This window comes from Akebia trifoliata, chromosome 9, assembly GCF_017979445.1.
Source record: "Akebia trifoliata isolate Shusen 1 chromosome 9, ASM1797944v1, whole genome shotgun sequence".
Taxonomy (NCBI): domain Eukaryota; kingdom Viridiplantae; phylum Streptophyta; class Magnoliopsida; order Ranunculales; family Lardizabalaceae; genus Akebia; species Akebia trifoliata.
Genome location: NC_141383.1, coordinates 4736511 through 4757175, shown reverse-complemented (window position 1 = coordinate 4757175; position 20665 = coordinate 4736511). Strand labels below are relative to the sequence as shown.

Sequence of the window (20665 nt, the reverse complement as noted above, 5' to 3'; positions counted from 1 at the left end):
ATATGTTATGTTTTTTGGTTAACAATTTATTAGAATTATAAAAGGGTAATATTGTCAAAATGACCATTATGTTTTAAAATTCTATTTGTAACCAGAAGCTCTTAAAAATTATAAACAAACAATTTTTCAGAATAAGATTCCAGATTCCAGATTTCAGACTTCAGATATCAGACTTCAGACTTCAGACTTTTAGACTTCAGAAGTGTTACCAAACATACCCTAAGAACCTAAGAATAAGAAAAAGAATAAAGAGAAGACTCAAGCTTTAAGGTGGGTGTGAGATAACATTTTAAGATTATGTAACTCCATTCTCCATCTCCCTCTTTTATCTTCCTCACTCAACATTTTTTTTATTTAAAAAGTCTTAACATGTAATGTCAACCCTCCCCTACCTTCGATAGATTGGATTTCGATTTGGTCGAAATTATAGGGGTTGAAGTCCTTAAAAAAAATAAAATTATACCGTCTTTAATCCCTAATCATAAGTTGCAAACACCACAAAAATGTTTTGAGACTATTGATAGTTAGGCCATTCTCATTCCATGATAATGAGTCCATAATCACAAATCCCACATTTTTTTTATAATTATGTGGGTTTAAGGCAAAAAACATGGGGGGGGGGGTCTCTTTTATCGATGAGATGATATTTCCAGTTTAAATCGATATCAACAACTCATAGCATTCGAGGGCACAAAACCGTCGTTCAATCAAATTTTTTGTTTTTTTTTATTTATTTAAAAATGACCACGTTTTTAAAAGTAATATTTTGGTGGAGTGGAAGGGGTGCCTAACACCTTCCCCGATTTCTAATTGAACCACTTACCTAAATGTTAGGTAGTTCGATATTTTATTCGTATCAGAGTCACTATAAAAACTTTTATTTTCAAATTATTCTGGGTGCCCATTCACACCATTTTCTAAAAATGAATGACGTCGACTCCATATTCACGTAGAAGTGATCTTCGGATTTGAAAATCGCGTATCTAAGAATAGGAAAATTTTTGTTGGAATGGTCTGATTTTTGATGAGGTTGATCTTCTCACCAAAATTCAATTCATTCCAAAACTTTTAACCCATATAAGACAAAATTTGTGGCTATGTGTGGGCTGCCCTTGGTAATAATTGGGGTGCCTTTAACACTACCCTCTTATAAATGCCACTCCTCCTTTGAATGCCATGTAATAGGTCTCGAATTTGATTCTTCGAATACTCACTTTTACTTTTGCCAGGTCCCTTCGGCCCATGATCGAATATGTGCGGGTTGGATTTGGGCCCACACATGTTTTGTTTTTTTATCCAACCTGACCCGACACAATCCAATCCGGTAATGAGATTGTTCGGATTTGGGCTAGGATTTTAAGACCCGATTAGTACCGCCCGCGGTCCATTCACAGCCCTAACTTAACGGACAATCATGGAGATCACTGTCTCACAAGTGGAAAGACTAAAAACCATTGGTCAGCCAAAAAAAGTCTATAAAGCCTTTGGAAAAGCAAAACAAACCCTTAGCCTTAAGTCTTCGAAGTTCAGACGCTCCCCATCCCTTCCATGCTCGAGAAATCAATCTCAGAAACCCTAAATCAATCTCTCTGAACTTCTTTCCTTCTAATCTTTTTCCATCTCAATCCTCATCTCTGCGTCCACCTCCCTTTTCAACCTCAAAGAATCTCCAAAAAACCCTATTAATATTCGAAAGCTTTCGCCTCTCTCTACTTCCACTTTTCGAAACCCTAAAAAAATTTCTCAATCTTCACCAGTTCTCTCAGGAAGTCACTTTAGTATCTTTTGCTGTTTTTTTGCCTGTGATCGGTGAAGAACGCCGCCATATCTTTCAGGTAATTTCTCTTCTGAATCTTCTTGGTGGTTTAGATTTCGAAATCTATTTGGTTGAGCCCTAGTTCTCTCTTACTTACTAAAACCAGTATGGTTGTGCTACAGTACTTTTTTGTGGAATTTTTTTTTTTCCGCATATTTAATACCGATTTGCTACTTATTTCGGTTGTGTTATTGTTTGCAAAATTGATGTTAATTTCAACACTTATTTCTGTAAATTTCATGAAATCTTGTAAGGTTTAGTGTCTATTTTGGTTGTTTTACAAAAAAAAAAAAACGAATTCATTTGGCTCAAGAAGCTCTTAAAGTAGCTTTTTTTGGTGGAAAAAAATTGGGATCGAAATGCGATCTTTTGTTTTTTTAGTAAGGGCCCGTTTGGTGGCTCCCCTGATTCTAAATAAACAGCTGTGGACCCATTTTTGAGCTGTTCTGCTATCATCTCGAGAAGGGTGTCCTCCTTAAATTGACATCATTGATGGTCCTCGAAATGCAAACTACACAAATCTATTTGTGCATTTGTGCAAAATTGTAATTAAAAGATTGCAGGTTATACAAACAAGTAGTTGTCTAAGTGGTTATCTTGACCATCTGAAGGCTTAAAGAAAACAACAGAAGTTTACCTAATAAAAAAATAGAACTACAAACGTGAGTTAGGGCCCATTTGGTTGCATCTCGAGAAGGATGTTCTCCCTAGTCCCTGAAAGAATTCTGTATATCAAACGATACCATCTAAATACAAAATCTTCAAAAAAGGAATTCCCAATTACTGGAAAGTGTTTAGAACACTCATACATAAACCGGAAAATTACGAAAAAGGGTCAAAACTTTAGTTAATTATAAAAAAATAACATTTTTAAAAAAATTCCCAAAAAACAACTTAAATCGTTGGACTGTCCAGTGTTTTAGTAACTCGTTGGACAGTCCAATGTTTTATGTTATTTTATGATTTTGAGTGCTGAGATTCCCACTAAAGGCCTTAATAGTAAAGGGACATTTATGATGTTTTAGTGCAAAATACAAGATGAAACATTGGACTATCTGGCTAGTTACTAAAATGGTGGACAGTTCAGCGATTCAAGTTGTTTTTGATAATTTTTAAAAATTGTTATTTTTTTGATAATTAACCAAGACTTTGACCCTTTTTTTGTGTGGTAATTTCCCCTTCATAAAACTTTATGTTAAGCATGAACTTTGCTCTTAGTTGACTCCACAACCGTGATTCCCTTTCATATCTTCTATTTCTTTCCTTTCATATCCTCGAAATATTAATCGTTCAAAGAATTTGACTATTTGGGAAAAGGACGATGTGAATCACCTACTAAAAGTCTCAACCACATGCATAGTCAATACCCCATTAACTTCAAAATGAATGAAGAAGGTGCGCCACCATATAACAACAACTAGTTTACGATGAAAAAAGATGATCCATAGTTTCCCCACTGCTTTACTCATGGAGAAAAAATTGACTATGCTTTCCTCAATTTTTTGGATGGTAAACTGTTAAAATTTTGTTTAAAATAGCAATCTAAGCAAAAAAAAATCCTTTTCAAAGGAATCTTGGGTCCCCATTTTAACGAGGTTGGGAAATCGTGATGAGATAGAGTGGACGAGTAAATTCCCGTGAGACTTGTAAAAAAGATTGAGCGAGCCGGGTCATTTGTACGTTAGGACCATTTTATTTTGTCGTTGTTAGGGAATTAGCAAAAGGCCTTTAAATGCTATTTAGAAGATTAGATTCAAAATCAATTTTCCATTTTGATTCTTAAATCAAAATCCCAAGATAAATTGTCAGTGATCAAAAAAATAAAAATAGATTGTCATCTTTCGAAATTATAATGTCTCACTCTAGTTCACAAGTCAAAGGTTTTTTTTTATCGTTTTGTGTGCACAGTTTCAATGGACCTAACATTTGCCTTTCGTGTATGGATGGTGAGAAGACAATTTACCATGTTATTATTATTGCACTTTTGCTCGTTTTTTTAACCTCAAAGTTGCTTTGCAATATGTCAAACCAACTGAGCTATGGGTCTTTGCCTGGTTTGGGACCATGTCACGGGTTTATCGGCATTGCAAGATGGTTGCCTTGATCATTCAAGCTCTCTTTCAGTAGTGGCTTGGGATCTCCATTTAGGGAGCTCAAGAAAAAGCTTTGGAGTGTCATACCCTTTGTGGGTTATGGAGACATTTGTTAGGAACATAATAACCTGGTTTTTGAAGGAAAATGTGAGCTGGTGCAATATTCGATTAGGCCTATTATGAGTATTTTGTTTTGTTTTTTTAATTTTTATTTAATTTTTTGTTTTTTTTTTGGTGTTAGATATTTAAGGCATTTAAAGGGATTTTCTTTGATAATTTCTTAGGAAGATAGGATTGGGTGTCCTTGTGGCTTACATTTTTTTTAGCAGTTTTTAGTTGGTCATGTTGACCATCTTTAAAATTATCTTCTACTTATCAACAAAAAATGTCTTAACACCAATTTCTTTGCTTTGGTGGATAGGGAAAACAACAAAGGGAAAACTTCCTTAAAAAGGGCCTTGCGCACCATATATTATCTCAAAAATGATTCCTATCGGATCCGTTCACTTTGAATCTAATGCCCGCCCATGGATAATTCAACATAAATTCTCTAGCTTCTTTCCTAGGCACTACAATTGTAAGATACCTGAGAGTTCTCACTCTCCTACTCTAGATTTCTACAACATTTACTAAAATCTTTCCTCCAAACTCCTAACTAGCATTTTGTTTGTGATCATACAACAAAGCCTAATCCCAAAGATTTTGGGGTTGGCTAAATGAATCTCATTCTTCCATTCCACTATACCAAGAACTACATCTTTTGTTATTGAAAGTGAATTTAAACTTTCTTTCACTATCTATTTTGTTCATGATCATGAGGTTCTTAGTATGTAAGCCGCATGATTGTTTGTTTGGTAGAACATGCTGTATACTTGTGAAGGGAAGAAGATGAAATTTTGGGGGTTAGGGAATTTGTGTAAGGATTTAAAAGAAAAGGGAGGGGTGCGCGGGGGGGGGGGGGTAGGGGATTTGGAATTGATTTAAGGAGGGAAAAAAGGGTTTTCAAAATCCTAATTGACTATTGAGATGTAAAATGCAAAGTTTTGTAAATTACGATATTTTGGTTTGGGTTGAATAAGGGTTAAAGGAAAAGGGAAATAATTAAAGGTTGAGGTTTGTAGGCTTCAAGAATCAAGAATTCAAGAAATTGACGAGAAAATAACAAAAAGAAAAATAAAGATTAGAAGAAAAAATAGAAGGGATAGAAAGATAAAACCTTGAAATCACATCAAAGGTTTCTTGAATCACATAAAAAATGGTGGAAAACTCATTTCACTCCATGAAATAAACTCATTCTTTATTCATCAAATTCTTTGTTAAAAAAAATCCTAATACAATCTATATATAACGAAAATAAATCTAAGAATCCTAATAAATTAAAATACCAAATAAAAAATCTCATTTTCGTAACTTTCTCTCGTAATTTTTCAACTCTTATAAACTTGAATAAAAGACAAACTAAATTTACCAAACTACATCTAAACATTATATTATGACCAATATACTATGGGCTAATAAAACATGAAAATATACCAAAAAAGCATGAAGGTAAAGTGTCCTAAAATCGAAAAAATAAAAAATAAAAAATAAAAAATAAAAAATAAAAAATAAAAAATAAAAAATAAAAAATAAAAAATAAAAAATAAAATCACTTTTCAAGCTTTGATGTCCCCATCAATTCAACTCTGTAGGGATGGCAATTTTGCCCCTCCTCGATCCAATAGGTTTGTTTTTTTTCTTACCTGAAACTATTTCAGTATTAAAAGTTAAAATTGTTTCGGTTTTAGGGCGAGGATGGTTTTGATATACGCTGCCTCACCCCACCCTGCTAATCTGCCCTACCCCAGGCATTCAAACGCTCCTCATATATATATATATATATATATATATGTATGTATGTATATATGTTGTTATATACATATAAAACAATTGCCATTCGGCTTAGTGGTAAGACGCAGGAATTTGTTCTCAAGTTCAAACCTTCTTGAGTGCCTTTTTATGTAAATACATTGAAATGGGCGGGGTGGAGTGTTAAAAACGAGTTGTGGACGGGGTTGGTTGGTATCTATAGGTGCTAAAAATTGATTGAGCTGGCGGGGCGGGTTAGTGCGGGGAAAACCTATTATGGCCAGGGGCGGGTACAGGGCAAAAAGATATGACTTGAGTGGGGGTCGGGGCAGTTTCGAGGTAAGCAAATATAATTGGGATTGAGGGCGGGTTTAGCTAAACCCGACCCAAACCTACCTCTTTGTCATCCCTACAACTCGGCTGGGAAGAATTTGTTATTGACGAAACAAAATTGTGGCAATTCCCCAGTAGATCAGGGTTTAGGATTGCTTCTCAATCAATGCACCCTTCACGCTTCGATAGATATAATCAAATCAAATAAATTATCGTTGGACTTTTATTTTTTGGCAAGAACTAAAGTTGACAACTTGAAATGCTCTATGTATAACGTAACTCATTGATTTATCCAAAACGTTATTTTCCTTTTTTTTTTTCATGGGATAAAATCGGTGTTAAAAGCAAATGATGTATTGGCTCCACAATTTTCTGTGCCAATTGTTCAGATTCTTCAGACTTAGATTCTTATTCAAGGATCAATAATGATGTCTTACACTCGTCAATCTCACTATCTTAGTCTCTTTTAAATCAAACTCCTCGATTTCTTCATTACTCACTTTGAGTTTAGGCGCAAGGACTTTGATCACAATCACTCCATTCTCCCAATTTGAACGTTCTAATTTATAAGATTTACGAAAATTGCACTTGTTGCACAAGTTTTGTTGTTTGAGCTCTTCATACCATTGTTCACGTCATCGTTTGTGCTCTTAGCTTTCCTATATATTACGGTTGCAGGCATACCAAAAATATGCTTGAGAGTGGCACGTTTGATGTAAATTTGACAACATATTTTTCAGTTTCTCTGTAAACATCTTTGTTGAATCCATCTTCTCCCAACGTAATCTACTAATTTTTCTATTGCCTAAACCTAGGGTTACAACCTGGGTGGGTTGGAGGGTAAAACCATACTCAACCCAAGTAGCAGAACTCTTAACCTGAGCTCAACTCAACCCGACCATTGGGCCTAAGCTCACTAACCCAAGCTTAACCCGCGTTTGATATTATAAAATAGGGTTGAGTTCGGGTTAGCCCAAGTTTAGATAGTTTTGGGCGGTTTGGTCGGGTTGGGTTCGTTGAATAACCATAATTTCATTTTGATTAGGAAATAAATTTAGTATTTAAAAAAATGATATACAAAATCAAAAACAAAACTACTAGTAAATAAAATTGCAGACAACCTTCAAATCCATAATTGAGAGAATATTAAGACAAATCATACTAAATCAAAGTTCACATTAATATTAACTAATTGTCCACAAGTCATACTAATAAGATGAAACAAAAAAAGCTAAATAAAAAATCTATAATTAATATAAAAATATTTATATATTAGTATATGACATCGGGTTCGGTTTGAGTAGGGTTGCTCATACCTTCAATCGGAGCTCAACTCGAATTGAAATCGGGTTGAGATATTCTAACTCAAACTCAATTCATTTTCTGCATAACTCAACCTAGGCTCAGCCATATATCAGGTTGAGCCCGAGTCGAGTTTGGGCCAGCGTGCCTAGGTTGCAATCGTACTTCAACCTAGGCTCTAATACCAAATTTGATGTAGGACGATGAGGGAAGAAGATGAAATTTAGGGGGCTAGGGAATTTGGTTTGGGATTTGGGTAAGGATTTAAAAGAAAAAAATGGGGGAGGGGTTAGGGGATCCGATTTGGGATTTGGAATTAGGTTAAGGATTTGGGCAAAAAAGGGTTTTTAAAATCCCAATTGGTTATTGAGATGTAAAATGCAAAGTTGTGTAAATTACGATATTTTTGTTGAAGAAGGGTTAAAAGAAAGGGGAAATGATTAATGGTTGGGGTTTGTAGGTTTCAAGAATCAAGAATCAAGAATTCAAGAAAGTTCAAAGAAAAATAAAAATAAAAGTAACGAATAGAAGAAAAAAGATAAGGTATAGAATGATAAAACCTTGGAATCACACGAAGAATGGTGGAGAACTCACTTCACTCAATGAAAGAAACTCATTCTTTATTCATCAAATTCTTTGTTTGAAAAAAATCACAATACAATCTATTTATATAGAAAATAAATACATGAATCCTAATAATGTAAAATATCAAATAAATAACCTAATTTTTGTAACTTTCTCTCTCCTAATTTTCCAATTCTTATAAACTTAAATAAAAGACATTAAATTTACCAAACTACCCCTAAATATTATTATTATGACCAATCGATTATGGGCCAATAAAACATGAAAATAAGGAAAAAAAACATGAACATAAAGTTCTAAAATAGAAAAATAAATAAAAATATAAAATCTACTCTTCAAACTTTGATGCCATCAACCTGTCTCCTACTCAATGCAATGGTGCTTTCATGCGTCATCCTGATTATTGCAAAGGAAACTTTGTTATCTAATTTTCCGAGCTATGGAAAAAAAAAGATATGCTTATTGGAACGGGCATCTTGCTTCCTTTTATATTTGGACTTCCAAGGTGCCAACCTCCCTTATATCTTTCATTAAGTGTGTCCTATTGACGTTTGGATCTATACCTAGTTCGTAGGGGAGGGCCAAATAGGTTTTAGGGAGAACCAAATTCGCAACCTAGAATATCAGCAATTTGGTCTGTTCACTCCACCTCACCAACCCCTTAGATTTTGTTCTTCTCTAAGTTAGACTTAAACCAAGCACTGCCTCAAAGCAACAAAATAGTGCCTACCAAAAATCACCCAACATTTTCTCTGCTTTCTCCTGAGTAAAGTTTCATTCTATATTTTGAGTGCTCCCTTTTTTGCTGCGATTTTAATGTTTTAGACCTTTTTTTTGGCATTTATTTATCTTTTTATGCCAGTTTTTCAGACTAAGCAATAATCGTTGATCTAAATTTCACTGATTTTCATCCAGGTTATTTGGTCGGTGCAGTTGGCTTTGCATATTCTCTATTAAATGGCAAATTCTTTGGACATGTCGCTTGATGATCTGATAAAAAACAGAAGTAACAGTGGGAGAGGGAGAGGACGTGGGAGGGCCCGCAGAGGGCGTGGACGAGGAGGCACTTTTAGCCGTGGAAGGGAAGCAGGGATGCTCCATAGAGGACCTCTTAGGGTGAATGCTCGGTCATCGGCTTACACAATTGCCAAGGCAAACTCAAAACACCATTGCTGTTTTTTGCTATATGTTCAAGAATCTGATCTGCTTTAGAAATTCAAAACACTAAAAGAGAGGATTTGATCCGTAGCATGGAGAAGCTGATATTGAAGTTCCCTTCACTAAATCAGTGCTTTGTTATAGTACCGATGTTCATGGATTATCCATATTTTGTGGCCTATCTTGGTTGGGGTTTATGATGGATCCTCTCGATACATGCGCAATTTTTTCAGTGCGGGGCCTTCAATTATTATGCTAGTTCATGGAGTTTCTATTCAGAGGAGCTTCCGTGGTTGAATTTTGGTTACTGGAGCTCTCACTAGTAGCACGCATATCAACTTATATGTAATGGGTGGAAATTCTCTAAACCCATTCATCAACCGCATGCTGTGATGTTATAATCATTCAAGGTTTTTGGTTAATTGGATGTGAGAAATTAAATAATAGTGGCTCCTACTACTTTCTTAACTATTACTCTTTCATTTTATTGTAATTCCATTGATCTCTGTCTGACTATGCTCTTCTGTGGTCAATTTGGTGTCTTCTTGTCCTAGTTTGGATGTTTGTACGTGGTTAATTTGCTGACTCGTTCTTCTAATTGGATTTTTTGTATCTGTAATTTAATCAGCCTTCTAGCAGGATCAAAGATTTTACATGGCAGCATGATTTGTTTGAAGATAGCCTAGTGGCTACAGGGTATTCTGGGATTGAAACTGGCACAAAATTATATATTTCCAACTTGGACTATGGAGTGACCAATGAAGATATAAAGGTGCAGCATAAATTATATTACTGTTTATTTTTTCCTGATATTTTATTTTGTTGTATCCTTGTCCTGTTTTGATGACAGAATCTTTTTTAAAATATTAATATGATATTTGGCTTTCAGGAACTATTTTCTGAGCTTGGAGACCTGAAGCGATATGCAGTTCATTATGACAGAAATGGCCGCCCAAGCGTAAGTGTTATGCTTAGCTGTTCTATTGCATGGTTCTATTGTGATTTAACTTCTTTTTATTTATGTAAATATCCTTCTCAGTCCATGTGGACTATTTTGATTACCTAAATTACAGTTTTGTTAAATTGTAGGGGCACCTGTAGGCTTACACCACCATGATATCAATTAGAGAGAATGCGCAAAACTGTAAAAAGAAAATATTGGGTATTCTGAATTCTTTAGGTTGTAGAATGTAAAAAAGAAACAGTGCCCACGCTTAGGAAACTTTGTGGTACAACTTTTGCATATGGCAGTTTGTGTGTTGTGAAGGTTGTCTCACAAATCGCCTTGCATATTGGCTCATAGCTTAGGCCCAAGTGTTTCAGATGTCAGTACTAAAATGCCATAAGCATTTGTATTATGGTTACCACCTTAAGATCTATCTCCGTATCTTGTAGTCCTCTTGGTCATTTACCTTCATCTTTACGGTAATATACCCCTCTTTTTTCTATTTTAATAAGTTGACATATCAAGAGATGCAATTACGTTGCAAATCAAAAGTCCTTCACATAGTGGTATTTTCTGTCCTATTTGGAGAAGAGAACAAGAAATCATCTTTGAAGGGGAAGTTTCTGCACTCCTATAAAAAAACATCTTTTTGATGGAAGTTTCTTCAATGAAGATCTTTCTAAAAATAAACCCTATTACTTCTACTCACTAAGTTCTCATCTTCTAGTGAAGTTGGGACAACAATTTAATATACCTCTCCAAAAGCTACACTGATAATAGGTACTAAAAAATGCTCAATATCCTAAGCTAGGTTCCCATTTTTATACTTGAGGCGATTTTGGTTGCTTACAAAGCATTATCTCGAAAAATATCCTGAACTCATTTTCCTGAGAGATGGAGATTGTTAATATACATGAGAGAAATGTGATAAATCCCTCTGTAGTTATTTGATTTTCGTAAAATTATGTATATGATGGTTGGTGAACATGATCCTCAAAATGGGGGTATTCGATTTTGATTTGGTTTGAACACACCGAATTGTAACAAAGCTGAATAACCATTATAAATATAAGAAGTTTAAGAACTTTTAATGTTGAATGTGCACGGGGTCATAAAATCCCCAACTTGAGAGTTGTGTTGAAAGGCTATAACTTTTCTTCTATTTGGGAAACAAAGTGAAGTATCCATTTAAGTCCAGGGATTTCCAAATGATGTTCAAGGAGACAATTGAAAGCAGGACTTTCTTCTTGGATGTTGGCTTGCTCAAGATCAAGGTGTCAATTTGCATATGTGATGTGGGAAATAAGTTCCAACATCGAATTGCTCCCTGTTGTTAAGTATGTTCTACGATTGCAAAATATTCTCTTTCAGGCAGTTGGTATGAATGTGTAAAGCATTTTTGGAAAAAATCCTTATCTTATATTCATTAAAAAGATTGTGGAAGAGGAATCTAAGTATCTAACAACTTTGATCATTAACCATCCATGTAAATATTCACTCTTTGTCGTAAGAACAGAGTCGTTATAATCCCCAAAGTAGATAGAGGGAAAATTGGAGTGGTTTGATGAACATTCATTTTGAGTAATTGAAAATTGAATTTCCTTACGAGGATTTGGTCACTGCTAGTTCTTTCATTTTTAACCTCATAAATACAAAGGACTTTGCACGTTGATGGAATAACTGTTGGCATCCTGGGATTGCTAATGAACATTAATGGGCCATAGTTTATTGAGTCAAATATAAATGTCCGAGGGGAAACAACCAGACCAACCAACCTGGCAGTTTCTTTGTGGAGTTTCCTTCTTGGGCCTGTAACCATTGATTTAATGGACATCCAGACATTTCTCCACCCAAGGTTGTTCTGTTTTTTCCCTTGATACTGTGATGTAACGGATCAATATATGATGCTTTATAGAGTTTACCTTCTTGTTTATGATATTTGACAATTAACACATCTTGTACAATTATCCACATGTTTTTTTCTGTTTTGGTGTTATATCATGATTGGGATGTTCTGTTGTTTTTGGTGCTTATGTTGCTCAAGTTATGAAATTTGGTTCAGACATTGCAAATTTCCCTCATTGCTCTAACCCTGTCTACACTTTTTTTTTTCTTGGAGAAAGTTTTTTGTGCTTTGTAGTATCTGGTTGCGTGTCTAACTAATTGGTAGTGTTATCTTACTTGATTTTTCCTGGTCGCTTTCCATTTATACGGATTATTAACTTGGTGTTCAATACTCGTTTTACAGGGTTCAGCTGAGGTGGTGTATACTCGGAGAACTGATGCTTTGGCGGCCATGAAGCGATATAATAATGTTCAACTAGATGGGAAATCTATGAAGATTGAAATTATAGGAACCAGTTTAGGAATGCCTGTTTCGGCTCGTGTGAATGTTATTGGAGGAGCAAATGGAAGAGGAAGGAGGACAGTTGTTATGTCGTAAGTCATTTCTTCACTTCTCACTTCCATTTCTACTATCTAAGATGTTTCTTTTTTGGATATTTGATCATATAATTTGTTATGATATCTCTCTTTTCTTTCCAAATTGTTATGGGCTTCTCGGAAAGTGAAAACTGTTGATTGGGCTTAGGTTAACGATTCCATAGTGGTTCATAGTTAGCTAGCTAATAATTACACTTGAAAGTGTGTCTTGGACATATTTCTATCCATCTATTACTTTTATCCCCTCTGAGAGGAGGAGGGGAGATATGCAATTGGTTCTATTTTTTTCTTGAACATATTCTTGTCAGTCTAGCGATTGTAAAAGGTATTTTCATTTTCGTGGGAGATTAATAAAAAAGGTCTTCAAAAGACATGTCATTTAGTATATTTTTTTTTTTTTTTTTTTTTTTTTGGGGGGGGGGGGGGGGGGGGTAGGATATGCAATCAGTTCTATTTATTTGTTGGACATATTTTTGTCAGTCTAGCGATTGTAAAAGGTATTTTCAGTTTCGTGGGAGATTAATAAAAAAGGTCTTCAAAAGACATGTCATATGATATATGGTTGAGCTCACAAGTTTTGATTCTCGAGCACTAAATATCTCTAGTTTTTGAAATCCTTTTTTCTGAGCTTGGCTAGTTTGAGAGGTCTTAATAGAGGATCAAGTTAGCTATAAAAGTTGATTTGATTTTTTGATATATTGTACTCTCTTTTATGTCTGGAGATAGTATCAGTTTGTTTCTGGGTGATCTGATATGTGTGGCCTTCATATGCACGATGCGGTAACATGAATTTGGGAGTCAGTGGCAATCCTACTGATCAAACTGTCGAATAACTGAAATGCCTAAGCATCTTTACAATGTTCATAATAATTTTGAACTTCCTCTATCTATAATGCAATATTAATATTGTCATCTTTGCTTTATTAACTTCAATTCAAATAGTTCTACAATACTGAATGCAGAAATAATATAAAATTATAAGAAATCTTGGCTTTAAAATTAGATTTGATGAAATAGTCATGACGTTGGGGTTCAGGAATAAGTCGGCAAGAGGAAAATTGGGAAAAAGTTGAAAAACAAGGGTAAACAAATCAAGCTAGGGTTAGGGCTGTGTAATTGTTCCCACTAGGTGGTGTTCTCATATTATATTATAAGATCCCATATTAAACTACAAAAATCAATCGCCAAACCCCTTATTGATTTCATCCATGCATCCACCACAAGTAACCACAGATCGACAACATAGTTGAGGTTTATATGGTTCAAAATATAAAAAAGATAACAATCACGAGTTCGAGTTAGAATTCATTAACTGGTCGAAAACATCAAAATTAATTTCATCTTTATTTCCATCATGATCATCTTAACTTTTATCGATAAAATGGTCACCATCATCTTCGCCAAGGTTGTATTCTCTTACTAGTGCATCAATGTCATTCTGCCTTTACCGATTTAATCGTGAGGTTTTTGATTTAATCGTGAAATTCATGAGTTAATCGCGATGTTCGTCAAGGAAAAAATCATGATTTAATCGTGATTTTCTCAATAAGTCGGAGACTACATAAACCCTTGTAGCAATAGCTGGGGTTGAGAAACTGATCAAATGGAAAAAAATGGTTGGGGTTTGGAATTCTTGATTTTTTTTGATAAGCAAACAATTCCCATCTACCACCCACGAAGTTGTAAACAAAGTCACTACTAAATTCCGTAAAAATCTTGCACCAAAAAAAAAAAACAAGCAAGAAAAGATCGAAAAAGACAACGTCCACCACAGCTTCTCTTCCTTCAAAGCACCTCCCATTGTGCTCCTTCCAAATGTCCCAACGGACTACAAACAGTGTAGTAGGAGCATGATATGAAGTGTGGCAATAACTAAAGTAGAAGCTTCCCACCATGGTTTAAAATCTTGTTTTGGATCGATGTTTTGGTCATTAAGTAAACCGAAACATACCCGTAACATTCGAAACATTAACCAGTCTTTCGTAGAAGACAGGGTTTCTTAAATATTTACGAAAATATAAGCTTTTTTCATCTAAAACAATCCCAGTCTTCTAGAGAGGTCTTAAGTCTAGAGCATTTCATCCTCAAAAATCTGCCAGCCCTCTGCATTTTTCAGAGGAGAGGGAAAAAAAAAACTAGAGAGGAAGAGGAAGAAGTTACTAATCTGATCCGGCGATGGAACTCTGACGACCACACCCAGGTCTCTCTCTCTCTCTTCCTTCTTCTGTCCCCCTTTCCTTTTTCTCTCCCCCTTTTCTTCTTCTCTGATTTTTCTAGAAAAAGAACCGGAAATTTGAATATTTTCGGTTTCCAACTGTTTCGTCTCGGGATTTGGATAAACTGAAATGTTTCGTACTAAACATTACAATATAAACCGAGATTTTGAACCATGCTTCCCACAACTAGGGGGATGCCTAACATATAGAATTAGCTAGTATGGACCGAGTTTACACGGATGGTCTATTGCTTTGTTTTGGCATTTACATCTTGTGGCTTTGATGTTAGCAATGACTTTTTGACCTTTGATGCAACTTTTTTTTTTCTTGTGCGCATCTGAATGGGTAGTGTTCAGAGAACTATCTAGTGTTTGTGCAAGTTGATTACTCACTTTTCCTAGTACATATACAAACTTCATTAAATGGGAATCAGATACAACCAAATAAAGACCATCGTTCTTTTCTCTCCGTCCACTCCACTGTTCTACCCATTGTTCATTGGGATTCATGGGTTAGGGTTTTTGATAGATTCGATTGACTCTTCCTCTTCTTGAATTCCTTTCCAATCCAGTAAACCCCTGAATTTCGTTGATTTGGAGGAATATATTCTGGGGACCTCAATCCAAATCAGGTATCGAACCAGATAGCTCTACTACCACTCCTGCCTCAGAACTTATTCTATTCGCTTGGACCTACTTCAGCTCCAACAAGAAAACTTGAGTTAGTGCAATGTTGCCAAAAAATCATGTAATAGAAAAGGAAACAGGTGCCGAAAGATCATGTAAACTGCTCACCCAGGCAAGAAGGAAATGAATCAACTCGATCTGCTTGAACTAGGTCTTGAACTGGTGGAACAGAATATGAAAGACACCCTCTAGTCATCCTGACAGTGGCAAGCTTCGTTGAAGCCACTCACTGGGAGTATGACGTCTAGATTTGGAGCGAAGAAACATATCATTTTCTTGATTGGGTTTCATTTTGTCCCCTTCAAAATGAGAGGTTTATCAAGCCACTCGGTCCTGGTTAGAGATCTTTTTGAGTTGATTTGTGATTTGGGGTCCGGTTTCCAAGTCTTTTGTTGGGGCATTAATCAGAATATCACAAAAATAGTATGATTACGGGATGACTAATGCAATAAGAATCATTATTGGGATAAGGCTTTGATGATCATTCTTATAGGAGTAGCCCCAACAGGTGATGAATTAAAATGATTTAGATGATATTTGTCATCTAAAACAGGCCAATGTGGGCGTCAATCGGAAGGACTAGGTTGTGCTTCTTAGTTGAAGGTTCAAAGGGAAGGACTGAAATGGTGTCAAATAGTATGGACTAGGCAACTTTCTTCTCCGTAAACTGTGGCTGGTCTAATTCCTAAACAGTAAAATACTTCTTTTGGTTTAATTGGTTCACATCAACGGTTTTATTTATTTATTTTTTTTGTAATGTGCTCCACTTTTTTTTTCCTGATTGATTTTAAATCTGTTCCATGTACCCACCCATAATTAATTTTATGGGGTCACATCCTTAACAATCTCTTCATCACCGTATATAATTGAACCTAATGTAATGAAGTTTGTTACGTTTTTGCATTTGTCTATCTATAACCAGTGCAAAAAGTTATGGTTTGTTTCTTGAGAGTGAGTGAGTCTCTTAGAAAGACTGTTAAGGGTAGGGCTTCTTTTACATGACCATGTTTGTATGTATAAATCTTGGATGGCAAAATACACTTCCAGGTATATCTTTAAATATTTAAGCCAATTTGATCACTCCCTTTGATGGGCATTTAAAGGTGAGTGAATTTGATACAATCTAGATAGAAAATCATTGACATCAAATAGAATTAGCCTTCAAATGTTTGTCGAAAAATATGATTGTATTACTAAGAATTTGTATATCAAGTAATAAATGTTACACATGAATACTGTGAACACCGTAGTATGTGATCTATTGTATTTTTTCTTAATAACTTTGAGGTGTTACATAATTTAGTTATGTAATGTGTACTATATTGGTGCTCCCATGCTCACCCCTCCTGGGCTTCTGAGTAAAGTTCACAAAATTTTGAGGTTCTCCATTTTTGTTTATATAATTGGAATTAGTGGAAAGAAAAGCTGTGTTAATTGTTGTTGGCAAAACTTGAACTTTTCTCTGGCAGCAGATCCATAATATTTCTTGAAAAATCTTTCAGCAAAATTGTTTGACACTTGATTCTTTTTGCAGGCCGCCGGGATTGGGTCGAGGAAGAGGCTCTGCTTCTGTCAACCGTGGTGCTGGGTAAGCTGTTTTGTAAATACAATTTTTCTTTTAGGTTTTGCACACATTTATCATAAATTTAATTTTTATTTTATTGGAAATAGGGAAATAGTAGACTTTTCTTGTTTTATTCTATGTAAGGGCATTAATGTCCATTAACTCTTTAGATATATATATATATATATATATATATATATATATATATATATATATATATATATATATAAATCTGTCAAGCTCTCATTATGAGGTTTGAGAATTACTTTTCTATAATTCTTCTTAGTTAAAGAATGACTCAATTCTATTATTTGAATTGATTGGAACTACGTTGGATTTGAAATTGTTTACAAACCTGTTGTCACTGATGTGCAAGTTTTGTTTGGTATCTTAAGATATTGTATTACTAAATGAGATTTATTTATTTTTCTGAGTACAAATTTGAAAAATGCATACTCATGCTATATGTAAAATCTTTTGGGAACCTTGGTGTTGTACACAATCCTCTATTTCATTCCAGTTTCTATTATTTGCATTTTTAATATTAGTGGTTTTTGTTGTCGATCTGTATCTTTGTATTCTTATAGATTGATTTTAAACTAGAAAGAATTTCCGACTCCTGGAAGTGTCCATTATTTCCTTATCACTTTTATTTTCAAAACTTGAATGATTGTCATCATAGTTGTGTTTGCTGGTCATCATAATCGTCCTTCAAATAGTGTAGAACTGTATTTGCTGATGCTTTTCGAAATATCCCATGTTGGCCATTCATTTACATATATGCAACCAAAGTAATTTACTCTCTTTTTTTTGCTTCATCTCATTGAAGTAGGTGGACACCCCGTGGGGGTTTCCAGCGTGGCCGAGGGCGTCCTCGCACTCATGGGCGTGGTCGTGGGAGGAGGCAACCCACCGATAAATCTGCTGATGAGCTGAACAAGGAATTGGAGAGCTATCATGCTGATGCCATGCACACAACTTAAATGTGTTGCAGCCAGCTGTGATTGAAACATTTGTGTTGGCTTTAAATGAAAATTTGAAACTCATTAACCGTAGTTACTATAGGTGGTGGTGGGTACTTATTTCATATTTTTGTTCTTGTTTAGTTCATGTGCTCTACTTACATCTGGTGTGGCTATATTGATCATCATTTGGATATCTAATTTTCCCAGATGTTCATTTGTGTTTGTTTTTTTTTTACTTTTAGGGTATGTTTGATTGCATGGAAAGTCACTTTCCATGGAATTTGAAATCCATGGAAAATTAGTTGTGGAAAATAAGTAGGGTTGGAAAATCAAATTCCATTGTTTGATTTCACTTGGATAAAATCATGGAAAAAATATGAGAAAAAAGAAGAGGAGAAGGAGGAAGAAGATGGAGAGGAGGGGGAGGGGGAGAGGAAGATGACGAGGAAGAGGGAGGGGGGAGGATGTGGCGATGGTGGCAACGAAGGTGGTGGCGGCGGCGGCGACGGCCACGGTCACGATGGCAGCGGTGACGGCGATGGAGCTAAGTGAGGAAGATGGGGGGAGAACGTGGTGGTGGTGGTGGGGGAGGAGGTGAGGGATGGAGAAAGAGAAGAAGAAAAATAAGGAGAGAGAGAAGGTGGTCGGAGACGGAGCCGACGGCGACGGCGATGGTAATGACGGCGATGACAACGACGACGAGGTTAGTGTAATGATGGTGGTGGTGGTGGTAGGGAAGAATTGATAATGGAAAATATGGGTGGATTTCATTTTTCCACCCATATAGGTGGGAAAGTGAAATCCATGATTTAGTGGACTTTTTGAATGGGATGGAAAATGAATTTCCATTTTCATGTGCAATCAAACACTTGAAAAATGTCATTTTTCATGGAAATTGATTTTTCACCTTATTTTCCATGTGCAATCAAACATATCCTTAAATGAAAGTTGTCCTGCTGTTATACATTGGATCTTTTTTTGCTATTTATTGCTAATTTGGAAAGAAAGGAGTTTCATCAGATTTCTCTTTCTCGACGTCACCATGGACGTCAAAGTAGACGTGAAAGCATATGTGCAAACTAAGGAAACAATTAGGAAGAAAGAGAACAAATCATTGGAAAAATTACTCAATTTGTTTTATTTGTTCGAAGTTGGGATGTTTTTAGATTGCCGTTGTTGCAACGTTAGATTTCTGTGTCAGGTTTGTACTTCATCTATGAAGGCTCTTTGGTAGGTATTCTCGAGCACTTCTCACTAGTTCTGGTGCCTTCGGGGCATATTCCACTCCCATAGTGTGATTGGCATTGTGTACAAGGTTCTTTGAGCTCAAGAACTAGTTCTACCGTGTTTGATTAATTGGCAATTATTAGTGATTCTGGTTTTAAGCAGATGAGTAGTAATCTGTAATCCTACATGCTTGGTTTGGCAATGTGCTGCTGACTCCAATCCTCCATTTTGGTCCGTGGTAGGTCATTCATTGCCGACAAGCATGGTTAAATTTTATTGGGAGTTGAAAACAAAATTTCCCAGAGATCAAATATTACTAGTTTGATTTGTAACTTGATAATACTATTGCCTATGATGATTAAAAAATAAATAAAATAAGAGAATGATCTAATTTGAGATAAAAAATAAATAAAATAAGAGAATGATCTAATTTGAGATAGATAGGACCTCTTAAATTAATTAAAGAGGGTCAATCTTCTAAATTTAATAGGATTTTGATAATATCTTTTTTTGATTTCAAATAAAATTATAACTTATTTTATAAATAAAGAAAATTCTAAATCAACACAATTCAAACTTAAATCAATTTATTAATCCTAATCTCATGAATTAATATTTTTACTGTGCAACACGATGACCTATTTTACTATTATACTCCATCCTACCTACATTTAGGTGTCAAACATGAAAGTGTTTGCATGTAAGTGTTTGGGGTCCTGAGTCGTAAAAAGAACAAAAATGAAAACATCAATGTTAAGCAATTTTTTTTGAGAAAGGTTGTACTCATGTGGATGAGGGCCTTCTGGTCATTTTTCAATTATCTATCATGGAAGGCCAAAGGCCAGTGCTACCTAAAAGTTATCAAAAAATTAATTGTGGTCATGCACATTGTGTCCATTCCCTTGTTAGCAATTCAGAATAAGATAAAAATTTGGTTCATGAAAAATTCGAGTTCTATTTGATTTTGGATTGCAAAAATCCAGTCTAAAACTCGATAAATGGAAAATATGTGGCATTAGTGTTTCATTTAACAATTTGAAAACTAAAAATTCGACCATATGATAGTGATGTTAATATTGATGGTGATGATGAAATTGGTGATGTTGATGGTGATGGTGGCTATAACGAGGATATTGAGGTTATTTCCATTGATTTTTAAAAGAAGATCAAAGTCAAGGGAGAAATCATCAATTTAAAAAATTAAGTGTAATCTCAAATAAATTTAGAGGGACATATCATTATTTTTTTAAAGATAAAATGGATATTTGTCATGTAAAAAAGTCGACTTGTGTTGCACATCACAACTTACAAGTTTATACTTCGCAACATAAAACAGGTTATAGAACCATTTTTTTTTTCCACCGAATTTTATAAAAATTCGTAAAGATTGTGTTTTATTCTTTTCAAACTTAAAATCCGAATTATTTATAATAATTCAATTATCTGGAGAATAATACTTTCATTGGAAAAAATACAAAAAGTTC

General features: G+C 35.0%; 1 protein-coding gene across 2 annotated transcripts; it reads left to right on the top strand.

The window, feature by feature from the left end:
• The first annotated feature begins 1477 nt into the window (after nucleotides 1-1477).
• Nucleotides 1478-18168, top strand: LOC147394167 (THO complex subunit 4C-like). 2 transcript variants are annotated; one of them, XM_086453364.1, is made up of 7 exons: nucleotides 1478-1835; nucleotides 8893-9129; nucleotides 9764-9907; nucleotides 10025-10093; nucleotides 12330-12520; nucleotides 16960-17013; nucleotides 17822-18168. In XM_086453364.1, exons 2-7 carry the CDS (start codon nucleotides 8935-8937, stop codon nucleotides 17970-17972), a joined length of 804 nt encoding a protein of 267 aa, XP_086309490.1. In that variant the 5' UTR covers nucleotides 1478-1835; nucleotides 8893-8934; the 3' UTR covers nucleotides 17973-18168. The 2 variants fall into 2 exon arrangements, with proteins under 2 accessions (XP_086309490.1, XP_086309489.1); XM_086453363.1 differs by having other exon boundaries at nucleotides 1479-1835; nucleotides 17819-18168.
• The last annotated feature ends 2497 nt before the right edge of the window (nucleotides 18169-20665 follow it).